This window comes from Dermacentor variabilis, chromosome 2, assembly GCF_050947875.1.
Source record: "Dermacentor variabilis isolate Ectoservices chromosome 2, ASM5094787v1, whole genome shotgun sequence".
Lineage (NCBI taxonomy): Eukaryota > Metazoa > Arthropoda > Arachnida > Ixodida > Ixodidae > Dermacentor > Dermacentor variabilis.
The window spans coordinates 193,000,391-193,025,727 of NC_134569.1; the positions used below are offsets into that span (position 1 = coordinate 193,000,391).

Sequence of the window (25,337 nt, forward strand, 5' to 3'; positions counted from 1 at the left end):
CGCGCAAACTGTGATTAATGAAGAAATGCCCCCTCACATAAAAGAAATACTGTGCACTTGAATCTGCGAAGGAATAGGTGCTTCCAATATATCTTACGAGAGTCTTAACCTTATTGGCCCAGGTTCTTATGAAAAGGGCGCAAGAAAAGGGTTGTCGAAGAGAGGAAGTACTCAGCGCTTATTATGACATATCGTTTCTTCTTTGAGAGCAATATGCGCGCGTGTATAAATAAAAATAAAGAACCACCCAAGAAATTTCTTAGCGCGAACAGACACCACTGCCCTGAAACTGTCGAACGACAACGAAGCGGCATGTACGCCTAAATGACAAAGTCTATTTACTCAAAGCAATTGAGGATTACTGGGTACATGGCAGCTCTAAGCAGCAGTATTGAAAGAGTTGCATAATTTACGAATACATCGGTGGGCTATAAGCGTAGGAATAAACAATGGCTCACAAACCGTATAATGCTGGTAGAGTAGCAGCCTATTTCGGGACTTCTGGAGTTTGTCCACAGCAGAGAATGTTTGTCAGCAGCAATTTGCAAGCCAGGCACGTACCCAGGATTTCTTTCGCGGGGAGGGGGGGGGGGGAGTGTGGAGTGGGCAAGCCAACGTAACTTTTCTATGCAAATGTGGGGGGTGGGTACCTTTACTAGTACAATTTTGAATAACGCCCACCATTCGCCATAGAAGCGCGCAAACCCACAAAAAAGCTGTGAAATAAGGTGTATTTTACAGGTACGCGTGTGCGATGCACCACTCCTTTACTTGGCAAACAAAGAACCACGATAAACGGACTCGCACAGTAAAGAAGCGCAGGAAGAACACTGCCAAAAACAAGTAAAGAAGCGAAAGTGTAAAATAAAGATTACTTTAGTGGAATAGACCTTTAAGAACAGTAGTTGGCAGCAAAGGCACACGGACCGCACACAGTTGTATTACTCCGCCAGACAATGACAGAAGCAAATAAATTTCAAAAGGCCATATTATGGCCTTTTCAAAATGGCGTCGTACTTGATACATCCAGAGCGTCTGCTATTCTTCAAAAGTATTTTCATCGGCGGAAACAAAGAGGTGTGCAACAGACATAGACAAAATATATCTAGTCTGAGCATTTCACTCTTCAGAAGTCTGCTGGGCAGTTCATTTCACTGCTGAACCCGTTTTACTCAGAAAACTTCACTGCCAACTGAAGTGGAACTTCACAACAAATAGTTGTACCGAAGCAAAAATGTCATTTCAGTTTAATAACGAATTATGCATTCGGCATTCCACTATAATAGGCCAGGGGAACGGTATAAAATTACGCGCGAATAATCTTATTTATGTACTTACCGCCTTATTCGGGTAACAGAAGTGGTTTGAAGTACGAAATATTTGCCGCCTCGCGGAGGCACAGTGGCTGGTGGTTATAAGGGCGTGGGCTGGCTTCATTGCAGTCTTAAGAGGAAGCTTGAGCTCGGGTGCTCCTATCTACGTATATGTAAAAGGAGAATTTGTTTTTCTGAGCAACAAGCGCACTAAATTTGATGATGTTAGTTCCATTTAAAAGAAGAACTTAAACTCCAGTGACTGTCGGTTTCGAATTTTTGCTTCATATTGTCAATTTTTTATTAAAAATGATCAAAAATCGCGAATTTTCAGGAAACGACATCATCAAGTTTACAACTCTGTCTTTCGCCAACGAAAAATGATGTCACAATTCTGTGAATTGCATCGAACGGTACGTTTGAATCGGACAAAAGTGATATGTTACATATGAGTCTTAAAAAATGTAGTAATAGGGAAATACACCTTTTGCAGAACCCTTGTAAATAACGTAACAAATTCACATAAGAAGTAAAATCATAAATCAAATTTGTCCGCCTTGAATGGTCTAATGGATGCCGTCTACAGAACCGCGACATCTGTTCTTGATGCAGAGCTTTGGATTTGTATACTTCGTGATTCTATATTTTACAAACTGTCGAATATTTGAAAATATTTTTATCAAAATTCAGGCACTAAATCGAAATTCCGCTTATTACAGTCCCTAAAATTTAACTGTACCTCTCAAATGCAACAAATTTCATTAAAATCGGTTCAGGGGTTATCTCAGAAAAACGTTTTCGCGTTTTATGTGTATTTGAAAAGGCCGCCTCGGAGTTGGGCCCGAGCTAAAGCTTTCTCTTAAATTGTATACGACTATAGTAGCGTATTTTTTAATTATCTCTGGAAGAAACATACAGAAATATATATTTGTAGAACAATAACAGTTCTTTTGGATCCCTCGTTTACTTCTCTAACAAGTGAAGTGCCACAACCGACTCTTAGTGTTATTTGGGAAGTTAAGTAACGATGCGTGGCCGCCAGTCGCGTAAAACCGCGTATGGCGCATGCAGCTGCGACTCCACACGTACTGCTGTGACCGCGGGAGGTTAGAAAGACATCTACGTAAGCACAACAGAGAAGTGGCAACGTTAAGCGGCTCGAATGATTACTGTAGAAGTGTCATTCAGAACACACGGAATTGTCCTCCGCTTCCGGTGGCATTTTCTCTACTTCCGTTTGAAATAAAAAGATGTTGATCCATGAATATTTTCATAAAAAACGATGATATTTGTTAATTTTCGCTTTCCCTTCCTGTTTGGCTGTTGCCTTGGCTCTCTCGCCTAGTAGATCGCTTAAATTCTCAAATCCTTGCGACTCTTGATTCTAGTTGGCAATTTTTCACAAAAAGAGCTGTACAATTAGTGAAAACCCAGACGTGTTAACAGGTGACAGTCATATTGCCTATGAGTTTCAAGGTTATTGCAGGGTTTGATGATGGATGCTATCTCGCATTATATTATTTTCACCTTATCTAGCCCATATCACGGGTACATGGTTCCGAGGCTTTGTCTGCAGAGTCGCGGCGAGCCGTCACTCGAGGAAATAATGAAACGAAAAGAAAAGTTCAACGCAATTGGCATTCTCTCTGGCCGGAACTCGTTCCGCGTGCATACAGACCAGCCGACCACAAATTGAATCTCTTTCCTGGTCCCTAGATCAGTCTAAACGAATAACGTTGAACTTACGAAGCAACAACGATCGGCGTGACCGTTGAATGGACGGTAACAACTCAATGCATCTCGAGTTAATCGCGCGGGCACCGAGTTGATGAGGAAACGGGCCGTCACATCCCAGGAGACGCCGATAACTACCGCCATCCAAAAGGAGTGAAAAAGGCAGCAAAATGTTGACCGCCGAATAACTGTCAAGTCTCAGCACTGATTCGGCGGTGCTTTAGGAATGCGTGTGAGAAATGGTGGCGTGGGCGGGGAAAGGGGAGGAGGGTATGCGTCTTAATTTCGGCGGGGGGGGGGGGGGGGGGGCACGCCCCCCCTCCTTGGGTACGGCCTGTTGCAAGCTGTAGGTGACTCACATTTCTCGGAATCTGCTGCATGGCTGAATGTGGTCGAAGTCGTTACCTTTGAGAGCGCAATGGCAACGTGAAATCCAAAACAAGCAGCGATTTCTTTATCCAGTGCCCCATATGTGGGAAGCAGATATCATACACTTACGTTTGTACCCTGGGATTTGGGTGACGGGAGGCCAGTGCTACGGTGTGTCGACGGTGGAGGCAGCATTCATCCCCTCATGGTGCCTTCTTCGGCCACACGACCACTACGTGCACGGCTCGTGTTTCTTCGCGGCGGCACGACGTCCACGACGGGAGCGACGGCCGCCTCACGGACTGCTACTCGCCCTCTTCCCGTGCCGGCAGCAACGCACCCCACTGCATCCGGCGGCGCCCGCACCACGGGCGACTGCCGCTGTGCTTGGAACGGTTTCCAAAGGCGGGCTGTGGTTTGACCCCATTCCTTGCAGTTCGTTCCGTTTGGCCTATGCCGGGCCGTAAAACTTGCACTGCGCACCATCCTGACCGACCGCCAGATCAGCCTGACGCCAAAGCCCAGTTCCAGGAAGCGCCGGCCACTGAGAGCTGCGTTAGGACCACAAAGGCTGCCCGGACCCTCTCTCTCTCTTGAACTTTTCCCGTCATTAGGGACTGTCTAGATAGTCTGAGGACTGAGGAGTGTCATTTAAAGCAGCTTGAGGCTGCTCTGCTCCTCTCTCCTGATAACCACGACAACATGTAAACATTGTATAAAAAATTCTTCGCCGAGAAAGCTCCCCTCGTCTATGACTCTAAGTGAAGTGGGGTCCAGACCTACTGCCGGCCACGCATACCTCTGCACAGGCAACAACTGGATGGCAAGTGGTGGTACCAAGCCTGAAGTATGACGGACGACAGCACACCGAGATGACAGTGATGGAGAACTTAGGGTTGGTGAGTGTTGGCTTTGCTTTTTCGGTTGACCAGGCTGACTAGATAGAGTTGTAATCCTAGTCGCTGGTAGGGGCCTGCCGCAGAACCGTGTGTGTCGGAACTTCTGGGTAGAGGTCGAGGCATTGTCACGCCAGTGTTCCGCGATGGATCTCAAACGGATGCATAGAACTCAGCTCATATGCCTTTGCGAGGAGCTAGGCATTGAAGTTCAGCTTAAAATGGCGAAAGCCGGCACCATTGAAGCGATGAGAGCACGGATCTGACGAAAGAGGAAATCGTAGAAATGTGGAACGAGATCTTAAGGCCCAAGGTGGACAAGCAGAAGCAAGCAGAGCTTCAGATAGAGAAACTGCGACTTGAAGTCGAGTTGAGAAAGACAAGTGTGGTTCCAGAATAAGAGGGAGCAGGTATACATGACCTTGATGCCCTATCTAAACTTATGCAGCCCTTCAAGGTTGGGCAAGACATAGGCCTCTATCTCGTAAATTTCGAGATTTGTGAAAAGTCAAAATTTGTTCGCAGCACTTGTAAGCGGCGCTTGCTCCGTTTGTTGCCCTGCGAGGCAGCAGACGTGCTTGCGAGAACTATTATTAAGTGAAAGAGAGCCTATTAAAGCGGTTTCATTTGTGAGCAGAGGCATTCAGGCAGAGATTTCGAAATCTGAATAAAAGGCAGGCTGCAGCTTTTGCCGAGTTTGCTTATGAGGTAAAGGTAAATTTACCCGAGAAGTTAAAGGGCGCCAAAGCTTTTGACAGCTTTGAAAAGGCGCCAGAGGTGTTTGCCTTGGAACAGTTTTACTCAAAGGTGCCGGAGGCATCGAAACTTTGGATCCAAGGCAGGGATCGTCTCGAGTCGGTGCTGTCAGACGCTGGCCTGGCGGATCAGTATGCCCCACGCAGAGGAAATAAAGAGAAGGCTGCGATCGCCGGTGCGGTGGAAAACAGAGGCTGCGGATGTACAACTAAGCCCAGTAGTGTGAAAGATGCTACGAAAGAAGTTTATCTAAATGTCCGCGAGAAGCCGGTCGGAGAACAGGAGAGAGAGATAAGCGATGAACAATCAAAGAAGAACTTGTTCCAAGAACGGAGGCCGGTACGTGCTTTAACTGCAACTAAACCGCAAACCCAAAGTTGTGTTCGCATACGCTTCTGACTCGCAGACTAATTACGAGTTGCTGAAACCGCACCTGTATGAACTGCAGGTGAACCGGAAAAACTGTAACGTGTTGTGCGACAGTGGGGCAACCATTGACCTGGTGCACCCGGATTATGTGAAGTAGGAGAAATGGAATGGCAAGTGCGCTTGGATAAAGCCTGTGTTAGAGGACGCGAGCGTCTGCCTTCCGGTCGCGTATTTGGTGAACAGCGGGCCATTCGGTGAAGTGTACTGAGGTGGCTGTTTACAACAAGCTGCCGCCACAGTACCCTTACTTGTTCTCTAACCGCACCGATCGCATACGGAGGGAGCGAGGTAAAGATTGGTGGAGTGTACCGTTCAGGCTCTAATGAGATCTAAAGCGCGTGCCTTAGATGAAAACTGGATAGGAAACAACGGGAGACCGAGGAAAAGTGAGCAACCGTTTCGGCGATGAGTCGGAAATTGAACCAGAAAACCTTTCAATATCTGTGAGTAGTGAGGGAGAGACTGTTAAGCATGATAGAGAGATTGCCGAAAATACAGTGATGAAGACTGTTAGGCAGTCAGGAAGAATAACAAGGGAAACGAAGCTCGAGAGCGCATTAAAGAACAACACCGCATATGTCGAAGGGTTAATTGATCTGCCGTGCTCTAGCTCGCTAGATAGCATACTAGCGAAAGTGACGAGAGAAGTTCTCATTATGGCGCAAACAGTTAATTTAGCTCTAACCATGACGGAGAAAGTGGCGACATAAATTCCGTGCCTAAGTGGAATGAACAAAATTACGTGTGTGGAATGCGTGATGAAGGTCCCTGCATCTCAGGAAGCTTTGATATAAATGAAATTAGCTGATCTAAAAACTTGGTTGAGAAGAACATGGATTTCTCTTCTCAAAATCCAGAAAAAAAGAATCTGATGACTCACGACATAGAACTCACATCCGAGACTGCAGTGAAATCACGAGCTTACAGGATGGCACCGAGACAACAGCAAATATAAATATAGAACTTGAACAGATGCTTAAACCTAAAATAATCGAACCTTACGAGAGTTTCCATGCTTCTCCTTTAATTCTTGTATAGGTCCCGGGTAAAGACACACAACCTTGCATTGATTATAGGAAGCTGAATGCCATAACCAAAGATAAGGTGTAACCCATTCCAAATATTAAGAGTGCCGCGCGGTATGTATCCACTCTGGACTTAGTTACGGGCGACTGGCAAGTGCCCATGACGGAGTGAGCCAGCCACTGCGCAGCCTTCGTGACTCCGATGGGCACATTTAGACCCCTTGTGTTGAGTTTCGGGCTCAAAGATGCTCGTTTCTGTTGTTCAAGGTTAATGGAAAGGGAGGTAAATGGCGGGAAGGAGTATTCCCGTCCTTATTTAGACGACGTAGCTAGATTTTGTCACCTGGGAGGCGCATAACCATCACCTCCGTGACATATTAAGGCGCTTGATAAATGCATGCCTCACTGTGAAACATACGAAATGCCAGTTAGCTCACGCCGAGGTAAAGTACTTAGCCCATATTGTAGGCCAAAACAAAAGGAGACCCGACGCAGTAAAAGTAGAAGCAGTCACAGTGTTTCCGTAACCTCCCCCCCTCCCCTCCCAAAAAAAGGAGGCCATTAGAGCTTTTTTAGGGTTAGTGGGATATTACCGGCGTTACATTCCGCAATACTCAGAACTAGTGGCTCCACTGACCGATGGTATGGTATGGTAAAACTTTAATGAAGTCCTGCAGATCGTGAGTCTTCACGAATCGGGCCGCTCCCACGTGGGAACCGGAAGGTCGAGTCTCGCGGCCGCATGGTGGGCCTGCTGGACAGCCCAGAGTTGGTCAGCCAGGAGAGGGCTGCGGAGAACCGCCTCCCATCTGGCCGAGCTGTTAGTGATGATAGAGCGTGACCGGGTACACCACCAGAGCATGGGTTCTAACGTGGCTATTTCTCCACAATCGTTGCAGGTAGCATTGGTCTAAGTTTCCGGTTAGATTTTATGTAAGAGCTACGGATTGGCATAGGTATTCGTTTGGATTAGACCACTGACCACAGACCGATGCCTTAAGAAAACGGATCCGGCAGTAGTAATTTTGGATAACGTCAGCGAGGACGCGTTTCAGGGGCTAAAAGTGGCTATCTCGGCTTCTCCCGTGCTGCGTGCACCGAACTACGACCGACCCTTTGTTGTACAGTACGATGCAAGCAATCGTGGGTTGGGGATTGTGCTGTGTCAGGAGGATAACAATGGTGAAGAGCACCCATTGTTATATGCTAGCCGAATGCTCACGGTACGGAGGAGCTGTATAGCACATCGGAAAAAGAATGGGCATGCCTTGTTTGGACATCTCAAAAACTAGCCTACTACCTTTACGGAACGACATTTGTCTTTGTGACTGATAATTGCCCGCTAACGTGGCTGCTTAAAATGTGAGGCGAAAATCCCCGATTGTTACGGTGGAGTCTAGCACTTCAAGAGCTGAATTTCAGCGTGCGCTATCGAAAGGGAGCAGCCAATGCCAATGCCGATGGTTTAATCCGCGCGTTTTAGTTAACTTGCCTGCTTGTGCTAAATTTCGATTGGCTGCAACTGTATAGTTTTGCTTTCTTGCCTTGTGAAGAACCGGGAACACTTGTGTGACTGCCAGGAGTTAACGAAGTATTCGATTTTTCAATGTCAATGTCAGCTTGGTCGCTTGGGGAGTATGGCTGGCCCAGCCAAGCCAGTGGTTTCGCTCTACGTGATTTAGTAGAAAATCAAGGGACGGGAGGCGGAGCAGATTTCTTCCGTCGAGTAGCTGAGACTTCTCACCGTACGAGATCTTCTCCGTCGGGGGAGGAGCTGTTATGTATGTGGACTGGGATTTGCCTGACGGGAGGCCACTGCTATGGTGTGTCGGCGGCGGAGGCAGCATTCATCCCTGCATGGTGCATTCTTCGGGCACAAGACAAGTACTTGCACAGCCCGGCTTTCCTCGCGGTGGCACGGCGTCCGCGATGGAAGCGGCCACCGGCTCACGGATTGCTATTCGGCCCCTCCCCGTGCCAGCAGCAATGCACTCCCCCCCCCCTGCCTCCGGCGGCACCCGCACCACGGACGACTCGTGCTGCGTTTGGGACGGTTTCCAAAGAAGGGCTGTGTTTCGACCCCGTGCCTTGTAGTTTGTTCCGTTCGGCCTATGCCGGGCCAGAAAACATGCCCGGCACACCATTCTGATCTATCGCGAGATCGGCCTGACGCTGCAGTGCGGTTGCAGGAAGCGCCAGCCACCGAGAGCGGCGTTAGGACCGCAGAGGCTGCCAGGACATTCCCTCTGTCGACCTTGTTGCGTCCTTCGGGATACCTGGCGAATGTGGGGACTGCGGGGTGTTATTTAAGCTACTTGCGGCTGCTGTGTTGCTCTCTCCTGATAAACACGACAACATGTAAACATTGTATAAAGAATTGTTCGCCGAGAAAGCTTTCTCATCTATGGCTCTGCTTGAAGTGGGATCCACACCTCCTGCCGGCCACGCATTCCTCGGCACACGCAACAAGAGGCACATATTCTACAGTCCACCTGGTCTCGTCTTCTATCAAACCTGTTTATGCCTAACAACATTACGGTGGGTCTGGGATCTCCAAAAATGTGAAGAAAGAAAAACAAGTTTAGCACCACTTATTATGTCCGGGAATTTCTGAAGAGGCATTCAAACAGATAAACGCATATTTTGATAAGTTGTTTTCCTGGTTCCTTAAAATAAAGACAAATAACTGGCTTGGACCAGGTGAAATACATACCATTCGTTCTGTCATTTGCTGTCAAGCTGCACAGGATACTTCAACTGCACCTAATTCAGTGTGCCAAGGTTATTTTTCGTGGGAGGCAAATGGAAGCTTAGGAGCGAAAATAACCAAGTTTATCCGAGGCAGATCGTCGAAAGAGATCACCTGGGAAAGCAGCCAAAAAGATTAACCAAATTAATCTCGGTGCTTGTGCCACACCAGCTGCCAATAACAATGCGGGGCATTGGCGAAGGCCTACGCTGTTCCAATTATTGTCGTAAAAATATTAAAAATGGGCTAAGATATTCAGCGAAGTCAGCGGACATTCTTATAGTGGTCGCGTATGTTATTTTCCTTTGGCTAAAAATATTTAGTAAATTTCATTATTTAATTTTACTTACCTTACTTAATCTATACTGTCTTAGCGTAAAAGTTCTGAATGATGTCATGAAATGGCTGACAGCGCCGTTAATGAAGGTAGGCCGCGCGCAGCCTTCTTTTTTATTGTCCGTCGCGAAACGAAGGCACGGGAAATTGCAAGGTGCTACGCGAAAACTTCTATGCGTGCCAGTGATACGAGTGGTGTGAAATGTTTCACTTGTAATATGGTACGTTTTGCCTATTACGCGTCTTGAAGGCTATGCGTTGTAATATCGCTAGCTTGCGGCGAGGTTTATGTTAGCCAGATCAGCTGCTGCGTTAAATAAAGCAAGGCAGCACGAACTTTCCCCCAAGAGTACGATTTCTGCACATTTGCTTCTGAACTGTGGCTCTTGCAGGAATTATGTAATCCTTTCTATAACCTGTACACTCGGCAAGCGCCAAGATGCCTTGGCACGTGAGTTAATGGATTCGTATGATATCCGCACAAACTAGACATTTGAATCAACGATACATATGTGCCCATATATATATAAATTGAATTCCATTCGGTGAGCTAATGTTAGAACCAGCGTATACCTTGCCAATTTCATTTTCATTGCTACCTAATGCGATTTTAGTGCGCAAATGGGTGTCGTACACTTGTGTCCTCTGTAATATAGCGTGTTTGTCTTCACTGATCAGACAAAGTTGCGCTTGACGCTCTTTCCTGTCCACTCCTTTCTTCTAATCGTTTCGCTCTTCCTCAGCCTTAAGAAGCGGGCTTTGTAATTTCAGAATGGGAGAAAAACGTGCGGCCTGATTTATAGATGTGTAGTACGGACCATCATACACTACTCCTATGCGCTTGATTTAGATTTTAATTCTATTGTACATGATAAGGCAAAAGTAGAAGACTCACTCCTGAAATCGAATATGACATATTGATTCCCTTCAACTTATTATGCACGCTGATCATACAAACGTTTTCTTTTCATCAGACAATTTAATTTCACTGGAAGTCAGTGTAAAGAGGTATTTAAGGCATCTTTCAGATTGGTTAAGGCACAATGAGCTACGCTCAAATGCTAAAAAACAACCTATTTGATATTCCGACCTATAAACAAGCCCATAAGTAAAATATGTGTCACATTTGAAGGAAATTGTATTACACACGTTAGGGAACAAAAATTTGTTGGTGTGCGGTTTCAGGAGGAACTAAACTGGAATACACATGTAAATCACCTAATTACCGCATTAGAGTGAATATTTGGTTGTTTTCACAAAACAGTACACTTAATCTTATTAAGGTTAAAACTAAATATATACTGTGCACTCTTTCGTTCTAAGGTAACTTATAGGATATTAGTCTTGGGAACAACATCGCAATGAAATTACCATAGACTTATTACTATGCAGAAGAAAATATTGCCTTGTTTCGAAAAGTACAGGGGAAAATTACAAGACCTGCCAACTGCTCCACTGTTCATAAAACATTCCATGCTCAGAGTTGATCAGTCGTACTATTTTAAATTGCTCCAAATACTTCAACAAAATAAATTATATGAACAAAGCCGCATCGAAAACCCATACTACTGTTTAAGAGACAAAGGATACGAGCACCTAAAGTAAGAACTAATTAGAGAAAACAAAGTGCTGCGAACCAGACACATCATGTTTTCAATATCCTTGCAGATACATTGAATTTTAAAGCTAGTAGTGCCGCATTTAAAAAACAAGCAAAGAATCTAATACTTACCACATGTATACAGTATCTACATTTTCATGCCTCGACCAATGCTTAAATCATTCAAGAATTATTATTCTGAGTGTTTCCATATATAATGTAATTTCATTGTATCCTCATGCATTCTAAGTTTCAAACATCTTTGAATTCATTTTGTGTAGCTATATATTATTGCGTGCGCGACCTCTTCTGTACGATTATTTCAAGATGTCATGTAAATTTTTCTCTTGTTTATATGATTAGTTATGTGTACTCTTGGAAGTTGCTAGTTGTCCATTTTCCTGAAACTGATGTACTGCTATCCCCCCCCTTTTTTTTTACTCTGTTGAACTCGAAGTGTGTGAGCTGCCACGAACTGCGGAGGGACAGGGACCTTTGTCAGGCTTGACTGCCTATAGCGCCTGCCCCTGCGATGAGCTTTATATATTGCATACTGTAAATAAAACACTTACTTCCTTCCTCCCTTCCTTACTTACATACCAAATTCTTAGGAAAACGAACAAACAACGGCATTTAGCCGCAAGCGAAAAACTGAATGGTCTTTATGTTTTCCTTTCATATTTAGTGTAACTACGTTAGAATGGACACGTTTCATTACGTTTAACTACAGTTCAATTTCTTACGGTTCTGTGGTAATTTCCCTTATTGCAATAAGTTAGCGTTCTCATATTTAGCATCCAAAATTTTTATAACCGACTTATTACGTTGGAGCAGAGAACAGCACTGAATGTGTGACCGTATGATAGCGAAATATAAATCCATATGCAGCGGTGAAAATAATAGGTCGTTGGCTTATTTCATCCACCCCTGTACGAGATTTAGGCCATTTAGGCCCCCCATGGCAGTGCTTTGTAATATAGGAGGCATTAGTAACGATTCGAACCTACGCGTGTTATCACGAGAGTACCGATGATAGTATATATACCACTGCTGGTATGTTGAAACTTATGATGAGAGTCACTGATTCAGTACCTGCCACCTAACACTACAGATGTCACAAATATTTGTTTTATGTTCACACTGTACAAGCCGTAAACGTTTATTCGAGATAAATTATCATTTTAATAATTGAATGAGGTTGCATTTCATCTAAGCATTAGCATGCGGCAGAAGTAAGGCAACAGTCAATTACCCACCTTGTAGGTTTTGTGGATATTGCACAATTTAAGCTGCCATTCTGTGATCCTGTACTTAACTATACCGTTTCGTACCATATACTGGTCTGTGAAATTTTTACTTATGAACATCCACTTCGTTGGCCTACCTTCGCACCCTTGAACTGCTGAACAGTGCGATGACACATGTGGTTACTCGGTTGGGAGCTATGCCGTATCAAAATGAGACGGCGGTGACACAAGCCTGACACACAGCTGACTATAAGAGAACAAGCAAATAAGTGTGCGTAACCCTTCCGTGTGTATTCAAAAAAAGCTCTGGCAGTTCCACAAAATTCGGCACAGCCAATGCTACAGTTCGCTTCTTAGGCCACGCGACCATTCTGAAATTTTCACGCAATCATAATGCATTTTAGAATAATAACGATTGCATCCACTTTACGCGAACACCAGCCCTGCAAAAAGTTCAGGTTGCTAAAAATATTTTAAGATGAGGCTGATTTATTAGGATATTACTTCCTCACTTAAACACTGAATCAACGAAGAGTATAGCGGTTTATCGGGCTGAACGTTGAGTCATATGCTTCTGGTAAAAGCTCTAGCTTTTGCTTTACCTTAAGGTATTTGCTTTTACTCGAAACATCAGACCACTATCAAAGCGGGTTGTTTGTTCTTTGCGTAACAAGGACACCTCTGTGGTCAAAAAAGCCGCCACTAGCGCTTGTGTATAATTTTTGTTTCGGGCAGTGTTCATCAGAATTCACCGAGAGGTCCACATAGGGCATTTTTCTTTTTGACACATCAGTATGTGGCTTCTGTACTAGAAGTGGTTCTGTTAACTCATCCTTTGCCGTGCAATGGCAACCCTGCCCAGCTGAACCCCCAAAATAATTTAAAATTACGTAGCACAGAAGTGCCAAATTTAGGGCTGTAGGTTCCTGATGACGTACCCGAAAGTTCTCTGATAGACATTCAGCAAAACAGTAAAGTCAATAAAAGCGTATTTCGCAGGTGCTCGTTCTGTGGCCGCTGCCACAACAACGAACTCTCCCCTATCTCCGTCTCCTGAGGAGCGAGCACAAAGCATAAAACATATATTTATTGAAAAACTTAGAATATTGTTGCAGGAAGGAAGCAGGCCCACGAGTGTAAAATAATGTATATTTAAAACTGGCGTACATGACGTTCAGGCAACTGCCAGCTTTCATCTTCGTCTTGTCCAATTCAACTTCTTAGTTCCCTTCACCGTAACATCACCCTCCAGGCGGAGTTGCTCCGTCCCGGTGCAAGTAATAAAAGCTCACTTAATGGGGGGACATAGGACTTCAGCCTGGCGACGTGAACAACACCGCTCGTGACGTTGGGAGGCACTGAAGGCTGGCCGACTGGGGCTATCTCGTATGTCACATCCGACAGTTGGCGTAAGATCTGGTACGGACCAGAATACCGGGAAAGTAGTTTTTCCGACAAGCCGACGCGACGTGAAGGCGTCCAGAGAAGGACAAGGGAACCAGGTGAAAAACGCTAGTTTCGGCGCCGAAGGTCGTAGCGTCGCTTTTGAGAAGCTTGCAAGACTGTGAGGCGATGACTGGCGACATCTCGGGCCTGGGCGGCTAAGTTAATAGCATCGCGAGCTTAACCAGTGCTGGGTGATATTACTGCGGAAGGTAGCAACGTGTCAAAAGGCAAGGTGGGGTCCCGGCCATACAAAAGGCAAAATGGTGAAAATCCGGCTTTGTCGTGACTGGACGAGTTGTATGCGAAAGTGATGTATGGTAAAGCGACGTCCCAGTCACGGTGATCGTCGGAAACGTACATGGCCAGCATTTCAGTTAGCGTGCGGTTGAGTCGCTCGGTGAGGCCGTTCGTTTGAGGGTGGTACGCGGTAGCAATCTGGTGTTCTGTAGAGCAGGAGCGGAGCAGGTCATCGACGACCTTCGATAAAAAGTAGCGGCAGCGATCCGTCAGCAATTGGTGAGGGGCGCCGTGGTGCAGGATGACGTGGTATAGTAAGAAGTCGGCGACATCCTTAGCGCAGCTCGTTGGTAGCGCTCGTGCGATGGCATATCTCGCGGCATAATCGGTTGCTACAGCAATTCATTTGTTGCCTTTGATAGAAATTGGAAAGGGGCCAAGGAGGTCTAGGCCCACACGAAAGAAGGGCTCTGTGGGGATATCAATTGGTTGAAGCAAACCGGCGGGAGGCGTAGCAGGCGTCTTCCGGCGCTGACACAGATCGCAAGAAGCGACATAATGGCGCACAGAGCGATAAATGCTGGGCCAGAAGAAGCGGTGCCGCAGGTGGTCGTGTGTACGAGTGAGTATGTACGAGTGTGCGCTCGAATGTAGCTGGCGCATTGCATAATCCAAACGGCATGACTTTAAGTTGGTAGACCGTCCGGTGTGACAAAGGCGGTTTTCTCGCGGTCCATCTCATCGACGCTCATCTGCCAATAGCCGGAGCGGAGGTCAATTGACAAAAAGTATTGGGATTCGTGAAGGTAGTCAAGAGCATCATGAATGCGCGGCAGGGGATAAACATCCGTCTTTGTTATCCTGTTGAGGTGACGGTAGTCAAGGCAGAAGGGCCACGAGTTGTCTTTTTTCTTTACTAAGACAACCGGTGATACCCACGGGCTACTGGAAAGTTCAATGATGTCCTTGTACATCATCCTGTCTACTTCTTTCTGTATGATGGCCCTTTCTGTTGCGGACACACGATATGGCCGCCTATGAATGGGGCTGGCGTCACCGGTGTTGATGCGATGCGTGACAACAGATGTCTGGCCAAGTGGACGGTCGTCCAAATCAAAGATTTCCCGAAAATATGACAGGAGGTGACGAAGAGCTGTTGTTTGCTTGGAAGGAAGGTCAGGGGCGATCATCTTAGGAACATCGTCCGCAGGCGTCGAGTACGGAGGAGTGGGTGACAAAGTTCCGTTGGTACTGACGAAGGATTCAAAGGTCAAAGAAGAAATCTCAAATTCTTCCAAAGGAGTGATATGCGCTATGGCGATACCGTGTGGCAGCCCATGCGACGAAAATCCAAAATTGAGGATGGGCACGTGAGCGCAGTTTTCGCGGATCCGGATTAAGGTGCTCGGTAGGGCAATATGGCGCTACAAAACCACGTCAGTAAGCGGCGGCACGACGTACTCGCCATCAGGTACGGGAGGACAGGGCGTCAGGAGGAAGGACATTTGTAGCCGCCTGTGGAGACAGCTTTGCAAAGTCAGCAGAACATAAGCGGTGTGAAGCACAAGTTGTTGCGTCGGCAGGAAGTGGCAGATCCAACTGTACAACACCTGCGGAGCTGTCGATTTGGGCAGAGTGTTTCGAAAGGAAGTCAAGGCCGACAATTAGGTCGTGTGGACGGTGTCCAAGGACGATAAATAGAACAACGATATAATGGCCCCCAATGGTCACACGTGCTGTGCACATTCCAAGGACTGGCAATGTACTCCCATCGGCGACTCGCACAGTGCGCGGTACGGCGGGTGTCAGAACCTTTTTGAGCCTTCGGCGGAGAGCAGCGCTCATAACTGAAAGCTGCGCTCCTGTGTCAACGAGAGATCTAACAGGAACGCCATCAACTTCAATGTCCAGTAGGTTTCCACATGTAGGCAGGGTGAACAGAGGATTTGTGGGCCGGGTCGGAGTTGCCGCTTCACCTACGGGAGCTGCACCGCCTAGTTTCCCGAAGCGAAGCGACCGGCTGCAGAAGGGGACGAAGAGCGGTGAACGAGAGGCGAACGGGACCTACGACCTTGCGGAGACGGGGAGCGGCTGGCTCTTGGTGGAACACTGTCGGCGTTGATGTTGCTAGTCGGCGTATAGGGCGAGAAAGTCCGATTGTCTGGTACTTGGCTGTAGTGACTCGGAGACAACCACCGAAGAGCCGACGACCAATGGTTGCGGCAATGACGGGCGATGTGTCCAATACCGGAACAAATAAAACAGATATGTTTGTCATCCGGTGTGCGCCAGTCAGCTGGTTTGCGACGAGGGAGCGAAAAGCTTTGGGTCTTGAAGCGAGCGGCCGGAGAAATCTGGTTGGTGTTTGTATGGCGGACCGAGCAGAGAGATGGAATGCCCAAACTTGCTATTTCCTCCCGAACGACCGCTTGTATAAGGGAGATAGCAGGCACGCTTTCCCGACAGTCAGAACGAACTGGAGCCGGAGCCATGGCCTCAATCTCACGGCGAACGATGCGCGTGATTTCTTCCGGTCCTGTGGGCTGATCGAAGCGCGGCGGGTCTTCGCAAAAAGCTGTTGCGGCGGTATTGGGCTATCGGTCGAAAGTTTGAGCGACGCGGCGGCCTTTCGCTTGTTCGAAGCGCCAGCACTCCTTTATAATTGCATCCACAGTGGCACAATCCTTGCACATCAGGAGATTGAATGCATCGTGTGCAATACCTTTCAATATGTGACCAATTTTCTCTGCCTCGGTCATGCTGTTATCAGCCTTGCGACAGAGGCCGAGCACATCCTGTATGCAGACTGTAGTGTCTGGCTCAGACCAAACGCATGACACTGGACCACGCAAGCGCAGTATGCACCTTCCTCTATTTATCACAGTAAAGCCACTTATATAGGAAATCATACTGAATGACGATGACGATATGTACACTGAAAGAAACGAAATTGAAACAATAAAGAAGGATACAACTTCGCCTCGCGCTTGAAAATACAGCACAGTAAATTGCAACAACCAAAATAACTCTAACTAAACACTTATTGTTCAGGTGAAGGAAATCAAAATCTTTCGACAGGTCGGCGTACGCTAGTGCTGCGACGCAAATGTTGCTCCACCGAGTCCTCTAATGGAGCGACCAATTCTTTATTAACTTGAGCCCTTATTTCCGGCGATCGCAACAGTTCACCCTGTTCAGCGTCTGCGCGGCATCCAGCCCCAGCGGTACCCGAGTAGTCATCAGGCAATTCCCATGCCCATTGTTCTGTTGTCTGCGATTGATTGCACGGAACCCTAAAGAGTCTAGACACGTTCCAGCAACGACCATCGCTCATTAAAAAGCTATTTTTGCCTTTTCTGCCGAAAATCTTGAAAGGTCCCATGCAGTTTACCGACGCTTTCCCACCGCCTGCTGGCTTGCGTACACGAACGAAGTCCCCTACACAAAAGGCTGGTCTTTTCGCACCTCGCCTCCAGTCCGTATACTGTTTTGCATACGTCTGCTTCGCCCTGACCCTAGCAGGAACATTTTTATTCGAACCGGCATGGACACCCTCTCTTGTCGGCAAACCCACTGTATTGAGTCCTGTCCTTGGCTGGCGCCCTGGAAGAACTTGGCTGGCAAAACACCCGTTGTCGCTTGCGGCGTCGACCTATATATGCCGAGATAGTCAACCACAGCAGCCTGGAGAGGCCGTTGTTCCAGTCGGGCAACCTGCATGAAATCTGTCAGCACGCGATTAAAGCGTTCAATCACGCCGTTTCCTTGTGGATAGTACAGAGAAGAACAACGATGCGCAATACCCCTCTCTCTCAAGAATGTTTCAAACATTTGCCATCTAAACTGAGGCCCATTATCAGTGAATTTCTTCCAGATAGCCTTCTCGGCTAAACACAGTCTGCAAAAAATCGACCACACTCTGTGATGTCACTGTAGATGAAAAGGCAACCTCAGGCCACTTGGAATGATAATCGATCATCGATATCATGTACGTACCTACAGTTTGAAGGGGCCCAGTCAATCAGTCCCACTGTATCCATTGCTAACTTCTGCAATGGTAGAGCTGTAAACGTAAAAGGCTGCAGCGGTGCAAATGACGGTTAAGCGGACTTGTCCGCTGCCTGGCAGATATGACAAAAATGGATTGCTTCTTCTACCTGCTTATTCAAACGCGGCCACCAGTAAAGATCACGTAGTCTCTGCTTCGTCCTCACAATTCCTGGGCCGCTATTTTGTAGCGATGCCTTCTGCCTTATTCTATACTATTCTTATCATCCACCACACAAGGCCGCCTGATCCCGTTGATAATGTGGGCAGACCGTCGCTCTGACCACTGGCCAAGCGCGAAAAGCCTGAAAAAGCATAGAATCGGAAAAGGCATCGCTACAAGATACCGGCCCTAGGTGACCTTCGTGCGCAAAACCAACAAGGAGCGAGGTTAATTCACTCGGTACAACGACCTGCTCGCCGCGCATCATAAGGCCATCAACGAAAGAAAGCTCTTCCCGCACGTTAAAGTACGGCATTATTTCTACTGGCAAAGCTTTTCTAGGCGACCAACCATGTACCACGTGTACAACAACTTGTTGCAGTGTGCTGTCTGCAGCAGTGGCCACCTGCAGCCGTTCCTTTGTTAGGCACTCTGATAATACGGACACAATTTCTTCCTGCATCGTCTGCAGCGAATCACAGTCAAGAGGTATGCGTGAAAGCGCATCGGCCACGACATTTTGCGATCCCTTTTGGTATTCTATGTCGAAGTTATAATACAAAAGTCGAGCTGACCATCTGGATATACGCAAAGGTCGGCGTCCTGTACCGGCAGCTGAAAGTACCATCACCAGTGTCTGATGGTCCGTACGCAACAAACATTTTCTGCCACACAATAGACGTGCCAGCGCTCGCACGCGTAGAGACAAGGAAGGGCCTCACATTCCCCAGCGGTGTACTTCCGCTCAGCAGGAATCAGGGCGCGCGATGCGAAGGCCACCGTACGTATGCTGTCACCATCGCGTTGCTGAAGAACGGCTCCCAGTCCTTTATCAGAAGCATCTGTTGTAGCAATTACACCAAAGTCTGGCTTAAACATTTGTATGACTGCGCTTGAAGACAAAGCTGTCTTAACAAGCTGGAAGCTACGCTCAGCCTCATCATTCCACGTGAACTGTTGACCAGACGGCAGGAGCCTGCTAAGCGGCTCGACGAGATCAGAAAATCGCTGCACAAACCGAGCATAGTAGCCAGCGAGACCCAAAAATGACGTCAAAGTGGCAACATCGTGAGGAGCAGGCACTTTGGCAATAGCGTCAACCTGAGACTGCAATGGTGCGAGCCCTTTTGAGCTCACCGTATGCCCTAAAAAGAATAGTTCGGAGACAGCAAATCTGCATTTCTGGTTGAGCTTCAAACCTGAATCACAGATGCGTTTTAGCACCTGGTGTAGATTCTTGTGGTGCTCCTCACGTGTCTTGCCCCACACAGTCACATCATCAATGTAAGAAAGTACGCCGTTACAATCTTTCAAAATATGCTGCATCATTCTTTGAAAGGCTGAAGGGGCAGATGCAAGGCCAAAACACACTGTCTTAAAACGAAACAATCCTTCGTGTGTTATAAAGGTGGTTAGTCCCCGACTTTCCGGAGTAAGTTCTAGCTGGTGGTATGCCGACGCTAAGTCGAGCTTTGAGAAGCACGCTCCTCCAGCTAGTTCATGAAGTAGTTCCTCTGTATGCGGAAGAGGAAAAGCATCGGCAATTACTGCCTTGTTCACTTCACGTAGGCCCACACACAACCTAATTGAACCTTCCTTCTTCCTTACGAACCCGCCGTGGTTGCTCAGTGGCTATGGTGTTGGGCTGCTGAGCACGAGGTCGCGGGATCGAATCCCGGCCACGGCGGCCGCATTTCGATGGGGGCGAAATGCGAAAACACCCGTGTGCTTAGATTTAGGTGCACGTTAAAGAACCCCAGGTGGTCAAAATTTCCGGAGTCCTCCACTACGGCGTGCCTCATAATCAGAAAGTGGTTTTGGCACGTAAAACCCCAAATATTATTATTATTATTCTTCCTTACGAGGACGATCGGTGAAATCCACTCCGATGCGTCCACAGGTTCAATTATATCTTCGGCCAGAAGACGTTTTATCTCTACAGATACCTGTTGCCGTAACGTGAGCGGCAGGCGTCGGAGCTTCGCAACGACTGGTTTCACAGATAAACGGCATTTAACATGGTGAACAAAGCCTTTCACATGCCCTAACTGTTCCGTGAACAAGTGCGCAAACTGGTGCGTGAATTCTGAAAGCAGTGAGTCACGGCATGTCACCTGACAGCAATTCAAGGTTGAGCCGTTGATAGTGATTCCCAGGCTCCGAACGGTATCAAGCTCCAGCAGCGAAGTGCCCTTGGTTGTGACATGAAAGAGCACACTGGCTGTGTAAGATGGTCATTACAGACAATTATCCAACGGTTCTCGTTGTTAGATAACGGGAATCGACCCAAAAGGTCAATGCCTACTTGCTCGAACGGCGTACTAGGCGGTGTCAATGGCCGAAGGGGACCCGAGGCTGCGGTGGTCGGTCGCTTGTGAAGTTGGCACGTTTCACAACTAGCGGCATAGCGCTTGGTTGTTTCTTACATTTTGGGCCAGTAAAAGCGCTGCTGCGTGCGGTGCAGCGTTCGTACGAAGCCGAAGTGGCCGGATCACACATCGTCATGCATGGCGCGTAGAACGTCGGAGCGGAGACTATCAGGGACAACAAGCAGAAAACGCGCTCCATGCCCGGAGTAATTCGTTTTGTAGAGCAATTTATCACGGAGAGCAAAGCGACCGCTGCCTTTAGAAGAACGGGCGGCGACAAAAGGCGGATCGAGGGTAACATCATGCCGTTGTTCTCGCTGAAAGTCTGCCGCGTCAGCGAACGTGGAAGTAACAGCAGCGAGACAGTCGTCAAAATTTTCAGCATCGCAGTCGGTAGTCGCAAGAGGAATCGGAGAGAGGCAGTCTGCGTCAGCGCGACGACGGCCACTCTTGTACGATACTACAAAATCGTATTCCTGGAGGTGCAGCGCCCGACGTGCGAGGCGACCAGAGGGATCATGCAAACCGACCAGCCAGCATAATGAATGATGGCCCGTGATAATCCTGAATGGTCTACCGTAATGATAAGATCGAAACTTTTGTATGGCGAAAACGGCTGCCGGGCATTCCTGTTCCGTAACGGTATAATTGCGTTCAGATTTGCTGAGACAACGGCTGGCATATGCGACAACATGTTCTCCGCCACTGTGACGTTGTACAAGCACCGCTCCTCTCCCGATTCGACTAGCATCAGTGTGAACTTCAATCGGTCAAGATGGATCGAAGTAACGCAAGCGGAGTGCTGACATTAGAATAAATTTCAGTTGAGAGAATGATGCGTCACACTGTGATGTCCAATTGAAGGATGTATTTTGTCGCAAAATACTTCTCAACGGGTAAACGATGTCGGCAAACCGGGGAACAAAACGACGAAAATACGAACATAGGCCAATGAATGAGCGGAGTTCTCGTGCTGACTGCGGTGGCTTGAAGGAGCTCACTGCTTCAATCTTACGAGGGTCGGGTCTGACGTCATGCTTGTAGACTAAGTGTCCCAGGACCAGTGTTTGACGTTCGTCGAACCGACAATTTTTTTAGTTTCGGTCCAGTCCTGCTTTCTCAATGCAGTCGTGAACGAGGCTGAGCCGTTCGTTATGTTCTTCAAACGTGCGGCCAAAGATTACAACATTATCGAGGTAACACATGCATATATCACACTTTAGACCACGTAGTACTGTGTCCATAAATCTTTCAAAAGTGGCAGTAGCATTGCAAAGGCTAAAAGGCATAACATTATATTCGAATAGGCCATCTGGAGTCACGAAAGCGGTCTTTTCCTTGTCGGCAGGGTTCATAGGTATTTGCCAATACCGCAATCGCAAATCAAGTGTTTGGAAGTAAGAAGCAGCGTGTAAGCAATCAATGACGTCATCGATTCGTGGTAGTGGATAGACATCTTTCTTCGTCAATGCGTTTAGATGTATGTAATCCATGCAGAATCTCCAGGAGCCATCTTTTTTCGGACCAGGATTACTGGGGCTGTCCATGGACTAGATTACTCTTGAGCGACACCTTTGTTCATTGTCTCCTTGACTTGCTCTGAAATAACTTCGCGCTCGGACGATGACACTCGGTAGGGATTCTGGCGGATGGGGCGTGCTGAGCCGGTATCTATTCTGTAACGAGTGCGGGACGACGGTAAATGAAAGGGTGCATCTCCATGCGTGAAGTCGAATGCAGCCTCATGCCTGGCAAGGACTTGTGCCAGTGCTTGCCGTTCCGATGCACCGAGAGCCTTGCTGAGCATGCCAAGCATTAGCTCTTCAGAATGGCGATTATCGCAAGGAGAGCAAGCTGTAGACACGTTCGTAGTTAGTGCCGCTATTGAGCTACATGCGTCTTCATCGAAGAGAGCGATTTTCATACCGCGAGGAAGGACAACCGGCGCGGCGGAACAGTTCAGCGCCCACAATGTGGCGACTCCTTTCGTCATGCACAGGACAAAGCAGGGCACAAGTATATCTTTTTTAGCGCAGTTTATGCGGAGAGGCCTAACTACAAGGTCAACACACTTAGCATCAACAGTAGTTGTAGAAACACGAACAGGCGTCAGGCACCACGATGGTGCAATCACTTCATCAAGAACACTGAGTATGTCTGTGTCCCTGTCTTCACCACCCGAGCTTTGTTCGGAATGTGCTGATATAAATAACTTCTTCAATGATATTTCCCCACAAACACAGTTCACGGAAGCGCCGCACTGTTTAAGAAAATCGATACCAAGAATAACGACGTGCGAACAACGAGAAAGAACAAGGAACTCGGACACAAACACTTTCCCAGCCAAAAAAACACTCACAGCACAAACACCAAGGGGATGAAGCCCCTCGCCGCCTACTCCACGAAAGGTGATACCGTCGTTCCAAGAAAACATATCTTTGTGGCCTATAGCCGGTTTTTGAAAGCGAGGCTCATCACAGACACAGTCGCCCCAGTATCAACTAACGACATGGTCGGTATTCCGTCAATGGAGACATTCACTTTTTTTTGAACATCACAACAGGCAGAGGTATTTCTTGCAAAAAGTGTCCGGCGACCACCCTTCCATTGGCCGCGGATGCTAGTTGCCCGGCGGTGGTGAGGAAGAACGGCGCCGAGGGTACGTAGAGTGGCGGGGACGGTTATTTGGTGGGAGTCAAACTCCACTCAGATGCTGGCGAATCGCTGCGCCTGGTCTCGTGTGAGAAGTGGTCCATTGGGAGCAAATCGGTCGTCCGCAAGTCATATGAAGTACGGGTTCTGGGTGGCGAGAACATCGGCAGTGTCCTACGTGATTGAAGGCCTTGGCGACAATACCTAGCAATATGGCCTGTGGAACCGCAGTTGTAGCACACGGGAGGGTCACGGTTCACAGCGTCTTCCTCAAAACGAATTGTAGGCGGCTGCGGTCGGCGAGAAAGTTCGTTGTCATGTGGATAACGTGTCTCTGCTGCTTGCTGAAATTCGTTATATCGTGCATCAGTCGCGTCGTGGTAGTTAGGTCGGTGCTGTTCTTGTCGCGGCCTGGCAGATGTCACAGGACCTTGGGGTTGAAAACGCGGCTACTCTCGTTGTGGCCGAGCGTCATAAGTAAGGCCTCTGTCGTAGAGACGTGTCTGCTCTCGGGGCGCGAGTTCATAATCCTCAGTGCCTCTCGCCGCAGGATACGGGGAGAAGGATGCCATGTTTGCCTCGAAATCTGGTGATAGGCGGAAGCTATGAGTGCCTGGATGTGTCACTTGCGCGTGCAGGCTGAACTCATCCCGAACTATTTGTCGGATCGTTAATGCCAGATCGAGGGGCTGGTTGGTGTCCACGCTTGCAACTGTCGTCACATTGGCTAGCCTGCCAAACTTCGGCGTGATGCGCCTTGTCTTCAGTTGCTCGAATGTACGACAGTGCCGAATGATGTCAGCGACGGAAGCCAGGTTGTCTTTTGCGATGAGGAAGTTCTAAACATCCTCGGTAATTTCTTTTAGGATGTGCCCGACTTTCTCTTCCTCGGACATTCCAGAGTCCACCAACCTACACAGTTTTATTACTGCCTCCATGTAGGTCGTGCAAGTTTCGCCTGGCACATGCGCGCGTTGAAGTAGCGTCTGTTCTGCCCTTTTTTTCGTCGCGGAGTCGCCGAATCGCTCTTTGATTTCCGAAGCAAATCTTCCCCATGCTGTGAACGTTTCCTCGTGATTGTCGAACCACAACAACGCAGTATCCGTTAGAAAGAACACGACGTTCGAAAGCTGAAAAGCGCTGTTCCACTTGTTGGCGGCACTCATCCGGTTATAATGGATGAGCCATTCCTCGACGTCTTTGTCCGATCTTCCGGCGAAGGGACGCGTATCTCTCAGTCGTAGAACAGAACTGGTTGGCGCAGCAGTTGGAAAGGGGCCGTTGTTCGTTTGCGTCGTGGGACATATTCAACTCCGGTGGATTCGGTGGGAGTCCGGCAAGGCGACGGCTGCGTCGAAGAACTTGTGATTCAGCCTCCATGTTAGGGTGTCGATTACCCCGCACCTTCTACCACAGCTGTTAGGATGGGTTGCGAAGAAATGGTTTTATTTACAGGAGATGGACGGTGATCGTAGCGTGATCGCAGCGCAGCCCGGCCTCCCAAACTCCTCGTTCTCTTCGTCTTCTCTTTCTTTTATTCTTGGCCGTGCCTGTCGTATCTGTTACAATATATATAAAAAATGTGACCTTACACTAAGTTTTAGATGTACGCGCGTTCTGTTCCTGATATTGTAGTGGTCTGCTATTTTACATAAATTTGTTTCCTGACAAAACTTTTTTAAGGAACGAGAAAGTAACGACATGAGAGGCCCAACTTAGGTCAGTCACAGTCCCATAAAGATCGACCAATTTCATGCATTATGCTTGTTTCTCATTTTAGAAGCTGCAGGCGCGAAACACTGCCCATTTGCTTATGTATTTCCTGCCGCAGTTTGTCTTTTACTTTTTACTGTCAGAGGTTGGTATGTAAGTCCTCATTCTGTGCTAAAAAGCTACAGCGAAACTATGCTGCGCACTTTGTTGTATTGCAAATAAATCATCCTCTTTTGAAAAATATGTCCTGTGTGAT

At 47.6% G+C, this 25,337-nt stretch overlaps 1 protein-coding gene across 4 annotated transcripts in view; it reads right to left on the minus strand.

Moving 5' to 3' along the window:
- Positions 1 to 25,337, minus strand: part of LOC142573015 (galactosylceramide sulfotransferase-like) — a 107,787-nt gene that overhangs the window by 70,010 nt on the left and 12,440 nt on the right. For 2 of the 4 annotated variants that reach the window (XM_075682508.1, XM_075682505.1), the window contains exons 2-3: positions 9,236 to 9,385; positions 1,339 to 1,476 (exon numbers count right to left, since the gene is read on the minus strand). In XM_075682508.1, the coding sequence (XP_075538623.1) occupies positions 1,339 to 1,476; positions 9,236 to 9,250 (153 nt within the window). In that variant the 5' untranslated portion in view covers positions 9,251 to 9,385. Of the gene's footprint in view, positions 1 to 1,338; positions 1,477 to 9,235; positions 9,386 to 11,339; positions 11,387 to 25,337 lie in introns of those variants that run through there. The other 2 variants (XM_075682506.1, XM_075682507.1) reach the window with 2 other exon arrangements.